The 14,194-nt window shown below is 33.5% G+C and overlaps 1 protein-coding gene across 1 annotated transcript in view; it reads left to right on the top strand.

The window, feature by feature from the left end:
• The window catches only part of Arl6IP1 (ADP-ribosylation factor-like 6 interacting protein 1), a 52,837-nt gene extending 39,122 nt beyond the window's left edge, over window positions 1-13,715 (top strand). The window contains exons 5-6 of the mRNA XM_089086696.1: window positions 10,320-10,404; window positions 12,433-13,715. Of these exons, the coding sequence (XP_088942822.1) occupies window positions 10,320-10,404; window positions 12,433-12,569 (222 nt within the window). The 3' untranslated portion in view covers window positions 12,570-13,715. The remainder of the gene's footprint in view (window positions 1-10,319; window positions 10,405-12,432) is intronic.
• Window positions 13,716-14,194: the final 479 nt, after the last annotated feature.

Below are 14,194 nucleotides of genomic sequence, written 5' to 3'. Positions count from 1 at the left end.
GGGGGCAAGATTTCCAACTGCAAGCTTTTATTTTGGGCAAGTTTAACTACAGTATATCGGGAATGACTTTTTTAAGAGGAGCTTTTGGTTTAATTTGTTGTAATTATGGGGGCAAGATTTCCAACTGCAAGCTTTTATTTTGGGCAAGTTTAACTACAGTATATCGGGAATGACTTTTTAAGAGGAGCTTTTGGTTTAATTTGTTGTAATTATGGGGGCAAGATTTCCAACTGCAAGCTTTTATTTTGGGCAAGTTTAACTACAGTATATCGGGAATGACTTTTTTAAGAGGAGCTTTTGGTTTAATTTGTTGTAATTATGGGGGCAAGATTTCCAACTGCAAGCTTTTATTTTGGGCAAGTTTAACTACAGTATATCGGGAATGACTTTTTTAAGAGGAGCTTTTGGTTTAATTTGTTGTAATTATGGAGGCAAGATTTCCAACTGCAAGCTTTTATTTTGGGCAAGTTTAACTACAGTATATCGGGAATGACTTTTTTAAGAGGAGCTTTTGGTTTAATTTGTTGTAATTATGGGGGCAAGATTTCCAACTGCAAGCTTTTATTTTGGGCAAGTTTAACTACAGTATATCGGTAATGACTTTTTTAAGAGGAGCTTTTGGTTTAATTTGTTGTAATTATGGGGGCAAGATTTCCAACTGCAAGATTTTATTTTGGTCAAGTTTAACTACAGTATATCGGGAATGACTTTTTTAAGAGGAGCTTTTGTTATAATTTGTTGTAATTATGGGGGCAAGATTTCCAACTTCAAGCTTTTATTTTGGGCAAGTTTAAATACAGTATATCGGGAATGACTTTTTTAAGAGGAGCTTTTGGTTTAATTTGTTGTAATTATGGGGGCAAGATTTCCAACTGCAAGCTTTTATTTTGGGCAAGTTTAACTGCAGTATATCGGGAATGACTTTTTTAAGAGGAGCTTTTGGTTTAATTTGTTGTAATTATGGGGGCAAGATTTCCAACTGCAAGCGTTAATTTTGGGCTAGTTTAACTACAGTATATCGGGAATGACTTTTTTATGAGGAGCTTTTGGTTTAATTTGTTGTAATTATGGGGGCAAGATTTCCAACTGCAAGCTTTTATTTTGGGCAAGTTTAACTACAGTATATCGGGAATGACTTTTTTAAGAGGAGCTTTTGGTTTAATTTGTTGTAATTATGGGGGCAAGATTTCCAACTGCAAGCTTTTATTTTGGGCAAGTTTAACTACAGTATATCGGGAATGACTTTTTTAAGAGGATCTTTTGTTTTAATTTTTTGTAATTATGGGGGCAAGATTTCCAACTGCAAGCTTTTATTTTGGGCAAGTTTAACTACAGTATATCGGGAATGACTTTTTTAAGAGGAGCTTTTGGTTTAATTTGTTGTAATTATGGGGGCAAGATTTCCAACTGCAAGCTTTTATTTTGGGCAAGTTTAACTACAGTATATCGGGAATGACTTTTTTAAGAGGAGCTTTTGGTATAATTTGTTGTAATTATGGGGGCAAGATTTCCAACTGCAAGCTTTTATTTTGGGCAAGTTTAACTACAGTATATCGGGAATGACTTTTTTAAGAGGAGCTTTTGGTTTAATTTGTTGTAATTATGGGGGCAAGATTTCCAACTGCAAGATTTTATTTTGGGCAAGTTTAACTACAGTATATCGGGAATGACTTTTTTAAGAGGAGCTTTTGGTTTAATTTGTTGTACTTATGGGGGCAAGATTTCCAACTGCAAGCTTTTATTTTGGGCAAGTTTAACTACAGTATATCGGGAATGACTTTTTTAAGAGGAGCTTTTGGTTTAATTAGTTGTAATTATGGGGGCAAGATTTCCAACTGCAAGCTTTTATTTTGGGCAAGTTTAACTACAGTATATAGGGAATGACTTTTTTAAGAGGAGCTTTTGGTTTAATTTGTTGTAATTATGGGGGCAAGATTTCCAACTGCAAGCTTTTATTTTGGGAAAGTTTAACGACATTATATCGGGAATGACTTTTTTAAGAGGAGCTGTTGGTTTAATTTGTTGGAATTATGGGGGCAAGATTTCCAACTGCAAGCTTTTATTTTGGGCAAGTTTAACTACAGTATATCGGGAATGACTTTTTTAAGAGGAGCTTTTGGTTTAATTTGTTGTACTTCTGGGGGCAAGATTTCCAACTGCAAGCTTTTATTTTGGGCAAGTTTAACTACAGTATATCGGGAATGACTTTTTTAAGAGGAGCTTTTGGTTTAATTTGTTGTAATTATGGGGGCAAGATTTCCAACTGCAAGCTTTTATTTTGGGCAAGTTTAACTACAGTATATCGGGAATGACTTTTTTAAGAGGAGCTTTTGGTTTAATTTGTTGTAATTATGGGGGCAAGATTTCCAACTGCAAGCTTTTATTTTGGGCAAGTTTAACTACAGTATATCGGGAATGACTTTTTTAAGAGGAGCTTTTGGTTTAATTTGTTGTAATTATGGGGGCAAGATTTCCAACTGCAAGCTTTTATTTTGGGCAAGTTTAACTACAGTATATCGGGAATGACTTTTTTAAGAGGAGCTTTTGGTTTAATTTGTTGTAATTATGGGGGCAAGATTTCCAACTGCAAGCTTTTATTTTGGGCAAGTTTAACTACAGTATATCGGGAATGAATTTTTTAAGAGTAGCTTTTGGTTTAAATAGTTGTAATTATGTTGGCAAGATTTCCAACTGCAAGATTTTATTTTGTGCAAGTTTAACTACAGTAGATCGGGAATGACTTTTTTAAGAGGAGCTTTTGGTTTAATTTGTTGTAATTATGGGGGCAAGATTTCCAACTGCAAGCTTTTCTTTTGGGCAAGTTTAACTACAGTATATCGGGAATGACTTTTTTAAGAGGAGCTTTTGGTTTAATTTGTTGTAATTATGGGGGCAAGATTTCCAACTGCAAGCTTTTATTTTGGGCAAGTTTAACTACAGTATATCGGGAATGACTTTTTTAAGAGGAGCTTTTGGTTTAATTTGTTGTAATTATGGGGGCAAGATTTCCAACTGCAAGCTTTTCTTTTGGGCAAGTTTAACTACAGTATATCGGGAATGACTTTTTTAAGAGGAGCTTTTGGTTTAATTTGTTGTAATTATGGGGGCAAGATTTCCAACTGCAAGCTTTTATTTTGGGCAAGTTTAACTACAGTATATCGGGAATGACTTTTTTAAGAGGAGCTTTTGGTTTAATTTGTTGTAATTATGGGGGCAAGATTTCCAACTGCAAGCTTTTCTTTTGGGCAAGTTTAACTACAGTATATCGGGAATGACTTTTTTAAGAGGAGCTTTTGGTTTAATTTGTTGTAATTATGTGGGCAAGATTTCCAACTGCAAGCTTTTATTTTGGGCAAGTTTAACTACAGTATATCGGGAATGACTTTTTTCAGAGGAGCTTTTGGTTTAATTTGTTGTAATTATGGGGGCAAGATTTCCAACTGCAAGCTTTTCTTTTGGGCAAGTTTAACTACAGTATATCGGGAATGACTTTTTTAAGAGGAGCTTTTGGTTTAATTTGTTGTAATTATGGGGGCAAGATTTCCAACTGCAAGCTTTTATTTTGTGCAATTTTAACTACAGTATATCGGGAATGACTTTTTTAAGAGGAGCTTTTGGTTTAATTTGTTGTAATTATGGGGGCAAGATTTCCAACTGCAAGCTTTTCTTGTGGGCAAGTTTAACTACAGTATATCGGGAATGACTTTTTTAAGAGGAGCTTTTGGTTTAATTTGTTGTAATTATGGGGGCAAGATTTCCAACTGCAAGCTTTTATTTTGGGCAAGTTTAACTACAGTATATCGGGAATGATTTTTTTAAGAGGAGCTTTTGGTTTAATTTGTTGTAATTATGGGGGCAAGATTTCCAACTGCAAGCTTTTATTTTGGGCAAGTTTAACTACAGTATATCGGGAATGACTTTTTTAAGAGGAGCTTTTGGTTTAATTTGTTGTAATTATGGGGGCAAGATTTCCAACTGCAAGCTCTTATTTTGGGCAAGTTTAACTACAGTATATCGGGAATGACTTTTTTAAGAGGAGCTTTTGGTTTAATTTGTTGTAATTATGGGGGCAAGATTTCCAACTGCAAGCTTTTATTTTGGGCAATTTTAACTACAGTAGATCGGGAATGACTTTTTTAAGAGGAGCTTTTGGTTTAATTTGTTGTAAGTATGGGGGCAAGATTTCCAACTGCAAGCTTTTCTTTTGGGCAAGTTTAACTACAGTATATCGGGAATGACTTTTTTAAGAGGAGCTTTTGGTTTAATTTGTTGTAATTATGGGGGCAAGATTTCCAACTGCAAGCTTTTATTTTGGGCAAGTTTAACTACAGTATATCGGGAATGTCTTTTTTAATTTGATGTTTTGTGTTCATTTGTTGTAATTTTTGTGGCAAGATTTCAAACTACAAGCTTTTATTTTGGGCAAGTTTAACTACAGTATATCGGGAATGACTTTTTTAAGAGGAGCTTTTGGTTTAATTTGTTGTAATTATGGGGGCAAGATTTCCAACTGCAAGCTTTTCTTTTGGGCATGTTTAACTACAGTTTATCGGTACTGACTTTTTTAGATGAGCTTTTGGTTTAATTTGTTGTAATTATGGGGGCAAGATTTCCAACTGCAAGCTTTTATGTTGGGCAAGTTTAACTACAGTATATCGGGAATGACTTTTTTAAGAGGAGCTTTTGGTTTAATTTGTTGTAATTATGGGGGCAAGATTTCCAACTGCAAGCTTTTCTTTTGGGCAAGTTTAACTACAGTATATCGGGAATGACTTTTTTAAGAGGAGCGTTTGGTTTAATTTGTTGTAATTATGGGGGCAAGATTTCCAACTGCAAGCTTTTATTTTGGGCAAGATTAACTACAGTATATCGGGAATGACTTTTTTAAGAGGAGCTTTTGGTTTAATTTGTTGTAATTATGGGGGCAAGATTTCCAACTGCAAGCTTTTCTTTTGGGCAAGTTTAACTACAGTATATCGGGAATGACTTTTTTAAGAGGAGCTTTTGGTTTAATTTGTTGTAATTATGGGGGCAAGATTTCCAACTGCAAGCTTTTCTTTTGTGCAAGTTTAACTACAGGATATCGGGAATGACTTTTTTAAGAGGAGCTTTTGTTTTAATTTGTTGTAATTATGGGGGCAAGATTTCCAACTGCAAGCTTTTATTTTGGGCAAGTTTAACTACAGTATATCGGGAATGACTTTTTTAAGAGGAGCTTTTGGTTTAATTTGTTGTAATTATGGGGGCAAGATTTCCAACTGCAAGCTTTTATTTTGGGCAAGTTTAACTACAGTATATCGGGAATGAATTTTTTAAGAGGAGATTTTGGTTTAATTTGTTGTAATTATGGGGGCAAGATTTCCAACTGCAAGCTTTTCTTTTGGGCAAGTTTAACTACAGTATATCGGGAATGACTTTTTTAAGAGGAGCTTTTGGTTTAATTTGTTGTAATTATGGGGGCAAGATTTCCAACTGCAAGCTTTTATTTTGGGCAAGTTTAACTACAGTATATCGGGAATGACTTTTTTAAGAGGAGCTTTTGGTTTAATTTGTTGTAATTATGGGGGCAAGATTTCCAACTGCAAGCTTTTCTTTTGGGCAAGCTTAACTACAGTATATCGGGAATGACTTTTTTAAGAGGAGCTTTTGGTTTAATTTGTTGTAATTATGGGGGCAAGATTTCCAACTGCAAGCTTTTATTTTGGGCAAGTTTAACTACAGTATATCGGGAATGACTTTTTTAAGAGGAGCTTTTGGTTTAATTTGTTGTAATTATGGGGGCAAGATTTCCAACTTCAAGCTTTTATTTTGGGCAAGTTTAGCTACAGTATATCGGGAATGACTTTTTTAAGAGGAGCTTTTGGTTTAATTTGTTGTAATTATGGGGGCAAGATTTCCAACTGCAAGCTTTTATTTTGGGCAAGTTTAACTACAGTATATCGGGAATGACTTTTTTAAGAGGAGCTTTTGGTTTAATTTGTTGTAATTATGGGGGCAAGATTTCCAACTGCAAGCTTTTATTTTGGGCAAGTTTAACTACAGTATATCGGGAATGACTTTTTTAAGAGGAGCTTTTGGTTTAATTTGTTGTAATTATGGGGGCAAGATTTCCAACTGCAAGCTTTTCTTTTGGGCAAGTTTAACTACAGTATATCGGGAATGACTTTTTTAAGAGGAGCTTTTGGTTTAATTTGTTGTAATTATGGGGGTAAGATTTCCAACTGCAAGCTTTTATTTTGGGCAAGTTTAACTACAGTATATCGGGAATGACTTTTTTAAGAGGAGCTTTTGGTTTAATTTGTTGTAATTATGGGGGCAAGATTTCCAACTGCAAGCTTTTATTTTGGGCAAGTTTAACTACAGTATATCGGGAATGACTCTTTTAAGAGGAGCTTTTGGTTTAATTTGTTGTAATTATGGGGGCAAGATTTCCAACTGCAAGCTTTTATTTTGGGCAAGTTTAACTACAGTATATCGGGAATGACTTTTTTAAGAGGAGCTTTTGGTTTAATTTGTTGTAATTATGGGGGCAAGATTTCCAACTGCAAGCTTTTATTTTGGGCGAGTTTAAATACAGTATATCGGGAATGACTTTTTTAAGAGGAGCTTTTGGTTTAATTTGTTGTAATTATGGGGGCAAGATTTCCAACTGCAAGCTTTTCTGTTGGGCAAGTTTAACTACAGTATATCTGGAATGACTTTTTTAAGAGGAGCTTTTGGTTTAATTTGTTGTAATTATGGGGGCAAGATTTCCAACTGCAAGCTTTTATTTTGGGCAAGTTTAACTACAGTATATCGTGAATGACTTTTTTAAGAGGAGCTTTTGGTTTAATTTGTTGTAATTATGGGGGCAAGATTTCCAACTGCAAGCTTTTCTTTTGGGCAAGTTTAACTACAGTATATCGGGAATGACTTTTTTAAGAGGAGCATTTGGTTTTATTTGTTGTAATTATGGGGGCAAGATTTCCAACTGCAAGCTTTTATTTTGGGCAAGTTTAACTACAGTATATCGGGAATGACTTTTTTAAGAGGAGCTTTTGGTTTAATTTGTTGTAATTATGGGGGCAAGATTTCCAACTGCAATCTTTTTTTTTGGTCAAGTTTAACTACAGTATATCGGGAATGACTTTTTTAAGATGAGCTTTTGGTTTAATTTGTTGTAATTATGGGGGCAAGATTTCCAACTGCAAGCTTTTATTTTGGGCAAGTTTAACTACAGTATATCGGGAATGACTTTTTTAAGAGGAGCTTTTGGTTTAATTTGTTGTAATTATGGGGGCAAGATTTCCAACTGCAAGCTTTTATTTTGGGCAAGTTTAACTACAGTATATCGGGAATGACTTTTTTAAGAGGAGCTTTTGGTTTAATTTGTTGTAATTATGGGGGCAAGATTTCCAACTGCAAGCTTTTCTTTTGAGCAAGTTTAACAAGAGCATATCGAGCATGACTTTTCTTGGGAGGAGTTTTTGGTGTAATTCTTCGTAATGATGGGGGCAAGATATCCAATTGCACGTTTTTCTGCAGAGATGAGACAGTGGAAATTCAACAATTGTTCAAATAAATTGGATGTTTCCATTGCAGGAAAACTATTATAATCCAACCCGATCCCGACTATATGTCCCGTATAATCAATCCCGTTAAATCAATTCATAACAGAAAGATGTGTCAATTCCCTAAATTTATATGGTGTGGGGCGGGGGGCAGTATTTATTTTTGCAATATCCAGGGGGCAGTATTTATTTTTGCAATATCCAGGGGGCAAATTTGTCATTTTTTGCATTGAAAATACAATAATAACAATTTTCAATGACCCCCCCCCCCAAAAAAAAAAAATTCTTAAAAATATCTAATGTGGACAATAAAAGTCTTATGTGAGTAAATGAACTTATTCCCCCCTCCCCCCACCTAATTGCTCCTAATAACGAAGGAGTTGCCAAGTTTATATTAAGGGAGCCAAATTGAAAATTGAGAAATTGGAAAAGTTTCAGTATTCAGTAAGGATATGGATATGGAAAGTAAGGATAGCAGACGTCAAATTTACAAAAAGGGAAATAGTGGAGGAAAGATACGGAAAAAATGGTCAAACCTTGGGGGAATTGCAATAGAATTATTTTTTACGCCAAAATGTTTAGAAAAATCAGCTGAATTACATAAAAATATCCACCAAAATCCCCCTTGCACAAGTGTCCCAAATTTGCCCTTGAATATGACGTAGATAATTTCGGAGACAACACTGCCTTTCCATGACGATAAATAAAAGTTCATATAGGGATAAATCCTATTATTAGACAGTGATGATGATAACAGTGATAGAAATTCACAAAAAAATACTAGATAATTCGGTCACATATGCAGTGACCGTCACCAGTAATAAAACTAAAATAAAACTAGTAAACTAAACTTTTAGTTTAGTTTAGTTTTACCACTGATGACGGTCACTGCATATGTGACCGAATTATCTGGTATTTTTTGTGAATTTCTATCACTGTTTGTGAAACACTGTCTATTAAAAGGATTTTATCCTTATTTGAACTTTTATTTATTGCCCTTGAAGGAGGAAATGAGGGGGAAAATCAATTTTTGTGTTTATAAATATTTGGAGTTTAAATAGTCGTTTCCTATCAAATCAAGGATGCATTATTATTATTAACTATGTCTCATTTGTAACCCATAGGGTTTTGATGAATAATACTTGTATCAGGGAATTATTGATATTCAAAATCGCGTCTAAATCTAGGGATAAAAACTGGTAAAAAGTTGACAAGGAGAATATCTAGCCCTAAAGTTTTAGCGGTCTGGCGCCATGAAAAATATAAAAAGAAATAACTTTTAATTTTTAATGGCACAATAATTGAAAGGATCTGTGGGGTTATCAATATACATAGAGATGAAGGAAAGTATACAGTGGCAGTTGTGGCCACGGCCGTAAGGCCGTGGCAAAATCTTAAGTGCCCCCCCCCGGTCTCACATAAATTTTCAGGACAAATTTTAACAATATGTTCGTTTATTAACAAAATTTGATTACAAAATGTTACAAAAAAGCATTAAAATTAATTAAATTCGGTCTAGGCCTACTTACTTTTATTCTCAAGGAATAATATATAAGATATGGGAAAAAATGAAAATATTTGGATTTAATTTCGTTATACTCAATGCCAACTGAGCCTCTACTTTATTTTTATAAAAATAAAATTTCAAAAATTATAATATGGTTATAACCGTAAGATTTTTATTTGAAATTTTACGTCCCTAAAATTTCTGCACCTGGGGCAAGTGCCTTCTCTGTCTTTTCTCTAAAAAATACTGAATCCTATTTGTAACAGTATGATTAAAAGACGAGTCCAAACTCAAATACTTCAAATAATGGCGTCCTTTTTGAACCCCACATAAAAAAATATTAATTGATATGAAGCTAAGGACAAGTCAAAGAACTGCAACTAATTTGACAAACAAAAATATTTTATTGAATTTGAAATCTGGCAAAAACTTTTAATGGGTTTTATTCAATTTAAAATCCAACTGAATCCTATTGAATAGGATATTCAATTGTAAATCCTATTCAAAATTCTATTGCAATCATTTTGGATTTATTAAGTTGAAAATCCTATTAAATAAGAAATTAAATTGAAAACCCTATTCAAAACTATATTGGAATCATTTTGGATCTATTAAACTGAAAACCGTATTCAAAATTCTATTGAAATCATTTTGGATTTATCAAATTGAAAATCCTATTAAATAGGAAATTCAATTGAAATTCCTATTCAAAACAGTATTGGAATCATTTTGGATTTATTAAATTGAAAATCCTATTCAAAACTATATTGGAATCATTTTTGATCTGTTAAATTGAAAATCCTATTCAAAATTCTATTGAAATCATTTCAGATTTATTAAATTGAAAATTCTATTAAATAGGAAATTCAATTGAAAATCCTGAAATAAAAATTCCATTGAAATCATATTGAATGTATCAAGCTCAATAGAATTGAAGTTTTTTTGGCCTGTATTTAATTACATTTGTTTTGATATTATCCATATTTTAATTTTTTCTAATAAATAGGCATTTAATTCAATCTTTGACAAATAGATTATTCATTTCATTTTGTGACAAATAAATACTACAGAATTCTTTTCTAGATATGGGTTTCTCTTTTCTTTTGTTTATGTATAGAGTTTCTGTTTTTCTTTCCCTATTTTCTAAATGTTTTATTCGACTTTTTTTAAATTATCCGTCGTCTAGTTAAAATACACCTATTTTTTGATATTTTCATTTTTTTTCGTGTATTTTTCTTTTCTAAAAGAATTTCTATTTTCAGTATTATGCTTTTCTGTCTTCGATACTGTTAACTGGTGCCTGGGTTGGAGCTTTGGCAAATAATACTTTATTAGCCTACTTTATGTGTAAGTTTTCCACTTTTCTATTTATCTCTGTTTTGTTTTAGTCATTATTTTATTCACTTTTCCGCCACTTTTCCATTTTATCTCTGTTTTGTTTTATTGGCCATTTTATTCACTTTAATATTTTTCCATATCACTACTTTTCCGTTTGAATCCCCGATAATAATTCATTGGCCTACTTTATGTGTAACTTTTCTACTTTTTCATTTTATTCACCGTTTTTGTTTTAAAGATTTGTCTGTGTCTCTATTCTGCAAGCCAAAACCAGTGAAGATAGGTTTTTTTTTTTTTACCCTTGTTCTCATTACCAAGGTTTTTTTTTGCCTAGAGTCCTTTCCATTCTCTCTCTCTTAGTCGTTTCTTTCTCCCTACTTTTCCCTCTCTCCCTCTACCTCCCTTTTCTTTTTCTCCCTCATTCCTTTTTTCTGTCTCTTTCTCTCTCTTGCTTTCCCTTTCCCCTTTCCTGTCTCTCTGTTCAATCTCTTTCTCATGTATCTCTTCCCATTAAAAGATTTTAACTAATTCCTTACGCATAATTTTCTCTATTTAGCTCCTTTTCAATTCAATTTTCCAACCTAAACGCGTGAATAACTTTGTTCTCGTTTTCTTGAAAATCTTTTTTTTTCTTTTCTTATGTCTTTTTTCATTCTCTTTTATTCTTTCTCGCTTTCCTATCTCTTAGTCTTTCTCTTTTTCTTTTGAAGATATTTTTTAAATAAACTCTTCATCCTTTTTCATAACAACAATATATCATACAGCTCTATCTTACGTCCTCGTCTTTCATATCTATCTATTCTCCTATTCTTTAATCTTATTTCTTTTCTCTTATTCTTTCTCTTTTTTGAAGATCTTTTTGAAATAAGCTCTTGATCCTTTTTCATAACAACAATATATCATACAGCTATATCTAACGTTAAATCTAGAAATGTTTTTTCTTTTTTTTTAACTAAATGCTTAGCGATTTTTTTTTTCCATCTCTTACCACCAACCTTACCGTCCTTACCTGTGCCAATTTGAAAACTGTGTTTGCGAGAGGGTTGTTTTTTTGTGCAAAATCGTAATAATTTCTGAATAAAAAGCTTAAGGTATAGTATTCTGACTTTAACTTATTTTAAAAAGTTAGGGCACGAAGCCCAATCAATCAAGAGTAAATAATGTTTTAGGGCTTATCGAAAAGGGAATGAATTCTAAAAATTGATAAATCAACTTTTTGAAAAAGGTGAGGTACCTCTGTGGGCAAAATTGGTGGCCCTTATCCAGGAATTTTATTCAGTTACGCTTAATGGTTTGATGTAATATATCAGTGATTTTATTTTATTTTACGTTTGAAATTTATTTGGTAATATATTATAGTCGTTGCAGTGTCGGTTTTCGAATTTCGGTAGGCAGCTTAAATTTTTTGCTGAGTCTAGAGGGGGATTTTTCTTCAGTTATCACAAAAGCCATACTTGCCGAGTGGTTGGAGCGCTAGATTTGGAATCCTTTGTCCGAAAGGCGGGTTTTGATTCCTCGTGTGACCGGTTATTTGGTTTGAAACGGGGTCAGTGGCGTGACTCTGTAATCTCAGTCAGAGTCGACCTAGCTCTAAATGGGTACCTGGAGAAATCTGGGGAAGGTAAGCAGGAAGGGTGGGCGAAAGCACAGGATGGCCGGACACAACCCCCTATCGCACTTCCTGCCTGAAGGGCCTTGAAATGGAGATCAGCATCGCCGGTTTGGACGCTAAGGGTCTTGTTCCGTATCCTTTTTTTACGTAACAAAAGAGGATTACTTTTGTAGCTATTATAATTATTATAGTTGTTATAATACTTTGCTTTAATATAATTCTAAAATGTAAATGTTAAAAGTTATAAAAAAGGTTCAAAAAAAAATTCTTGGTTCTTACTCTCCCCCTCTTAAAGTTTGCTATTGCTGACTTTAGGTGTCATTTAATTTTAAGTATAGTTAATTATTTAATATATTGTATTAATAAGTTAGCTATTATAAAAATTTACTCCGACATAATTTATCTAACCTTCTCTTTTATTCAAGGTTGCATTCTTATCTTATTACCCGGACTACGTCAACATCACGTTTTCGAACGACTTTTTATTCTTGGAGTGGGAGCTTTTGCAAATGTTGTGAGAAAATCTTCACCACCAAATGCTATGAAAGTGAAGAGAAACTAATGAGAGACGATTTGAAAGTGATACTTCAAATTTTTGTAGTGATGAATGTAATGCCGTTGACAAGGTCGTATCCAGGGGGGGGGGTACCGGTTTTGAGGCCCCTCCCCCCACAATTTTTTGTCCGACTCGTAAAGAAGTAACAGAAGTTTTTAAAAAACAAATTTTTTGTAGGTTTCGTAAAAGAATTGTAGACCCCCCCCCCCGGACAAAAATCTTGGATACGGCCTTGGTCGTGAGATTCTCTTACGAGCAAGAGGATTTTCGCACGTTTGATCAACTGTTGTCGCAGCGTTTCATAAACATTTGTATTATCTGGTATATATCTGTATTATCTTGCTATATATTTGGTGATTTTGAAAATATTATTTGGCATTTCTGCACTAAGGAACTTCATTATTTTTTGTGGTATTATATAACGAGAAAGGGATTATCTCATGTTATTTTAATATTTTTCAGAAAAATCAGTAGTAACTATTATATATCTACATCATCTTACTTGAGATAGTGATTTTGAGCGTACTGCTTCACATTTCTGCACTGATACCTGTATTATCTGACTAAATATCTGAGGTAGTGATCTTGAAAGCACTATGGTCGCATGTTCCACATGTTATTTTAATATGTTTCAGGAAAATCAGTATTTACTATTATAAATCTACATCATCTTACTTGAGATAGTGATTTCGGCCTTACCACTTCACATTTCTGCTCTAATATCTGTATTATCTTGCTAAATGTTTGACATAGCAATTTTGGATGTGCTACTTGATTTTTCTGTGCTGATATTTGTATTATCTGGCTAAATAGTTGAGATAACGATTTTGGGGGTACTACTTCCCATTTCTGGACTAATACCTGTATTATCGGATAGTGATTTTGGATGTACCGCTTCACTTTTGTGCACTGACATCTGTATTATGTGGCTAAATATCTGAGATAGTGTTTTTGGAAGTACTATTTACTATTTCTGCATTGATGTCTGTATCATCTTACTATTAGTTTGAGATGGTGATTTTGAAGGTAAAATTTCCTATTTCTGTAGTGATGAGTTTCAGCCAATATTGTGGGATTATCTCACGAGGAGGGGAATTTTCTCACGTTTAGTGATATGCGTTTATATTTCATTAAAATAAGTATTATCTGGCATATTTCTCTATTACTTAGATCGTATTTGTATTAACCCGTATTTTTCTGTAGTATGTTGCTATGCGTTGTTGTTCTGTTTGTTGTATTTTTCTTTTTCCTAGTAACTTATTTAATCCCAATTATAGCCTTAGCGCTGTTGCAGCCTTAGTGCAGATTCAGCCCTTAGCACTGACTGTAATGTTGATTGTTAGGGGTAGTTAGTCCTTAGTGCTGATTTTAATGGCGATTATTAAGGTTATTTAGCCCTTATAGTTGATTGTTAAGATCAATTAGATCCTAGTACTGGGAGATAACCTAATCACTGATCCGGGGAAGGGGTTGGGCCGAGCTATATTTTCTCCCCCCTTTTATTTTTTGAAATACCGTTTTTGGGTATTTATTGAAAAACGAAGAAATTTTCCACTCCCCCTCCCCTTAAGCATTGAAAATATATTTTACTCCCCCACTCCTCTAAATTTTCGTAAATCGACGCCAATCCA

The sequence above is a fragment of the Artemia sp. Qi Xiang Cuo genome, chromosome 3 (genome assembly GCF_049724085.1).
Source record: "Artemia sp. Qi Xiang Cuo chromosome 3, ASM4972408v1, whole genome shotgun sequence".
In the NCBI taxonomy this organism is placed as follows: Eukaryota; Metazoa; Arthropoda; class Branchiopoda; order Anostraca; family Artemiidae; genus Artemia; species Artemia sp. Qi Xiang Cuo.
This window is presented reverse-complemented; position numbering and strand designations above follow the sequence as displayed.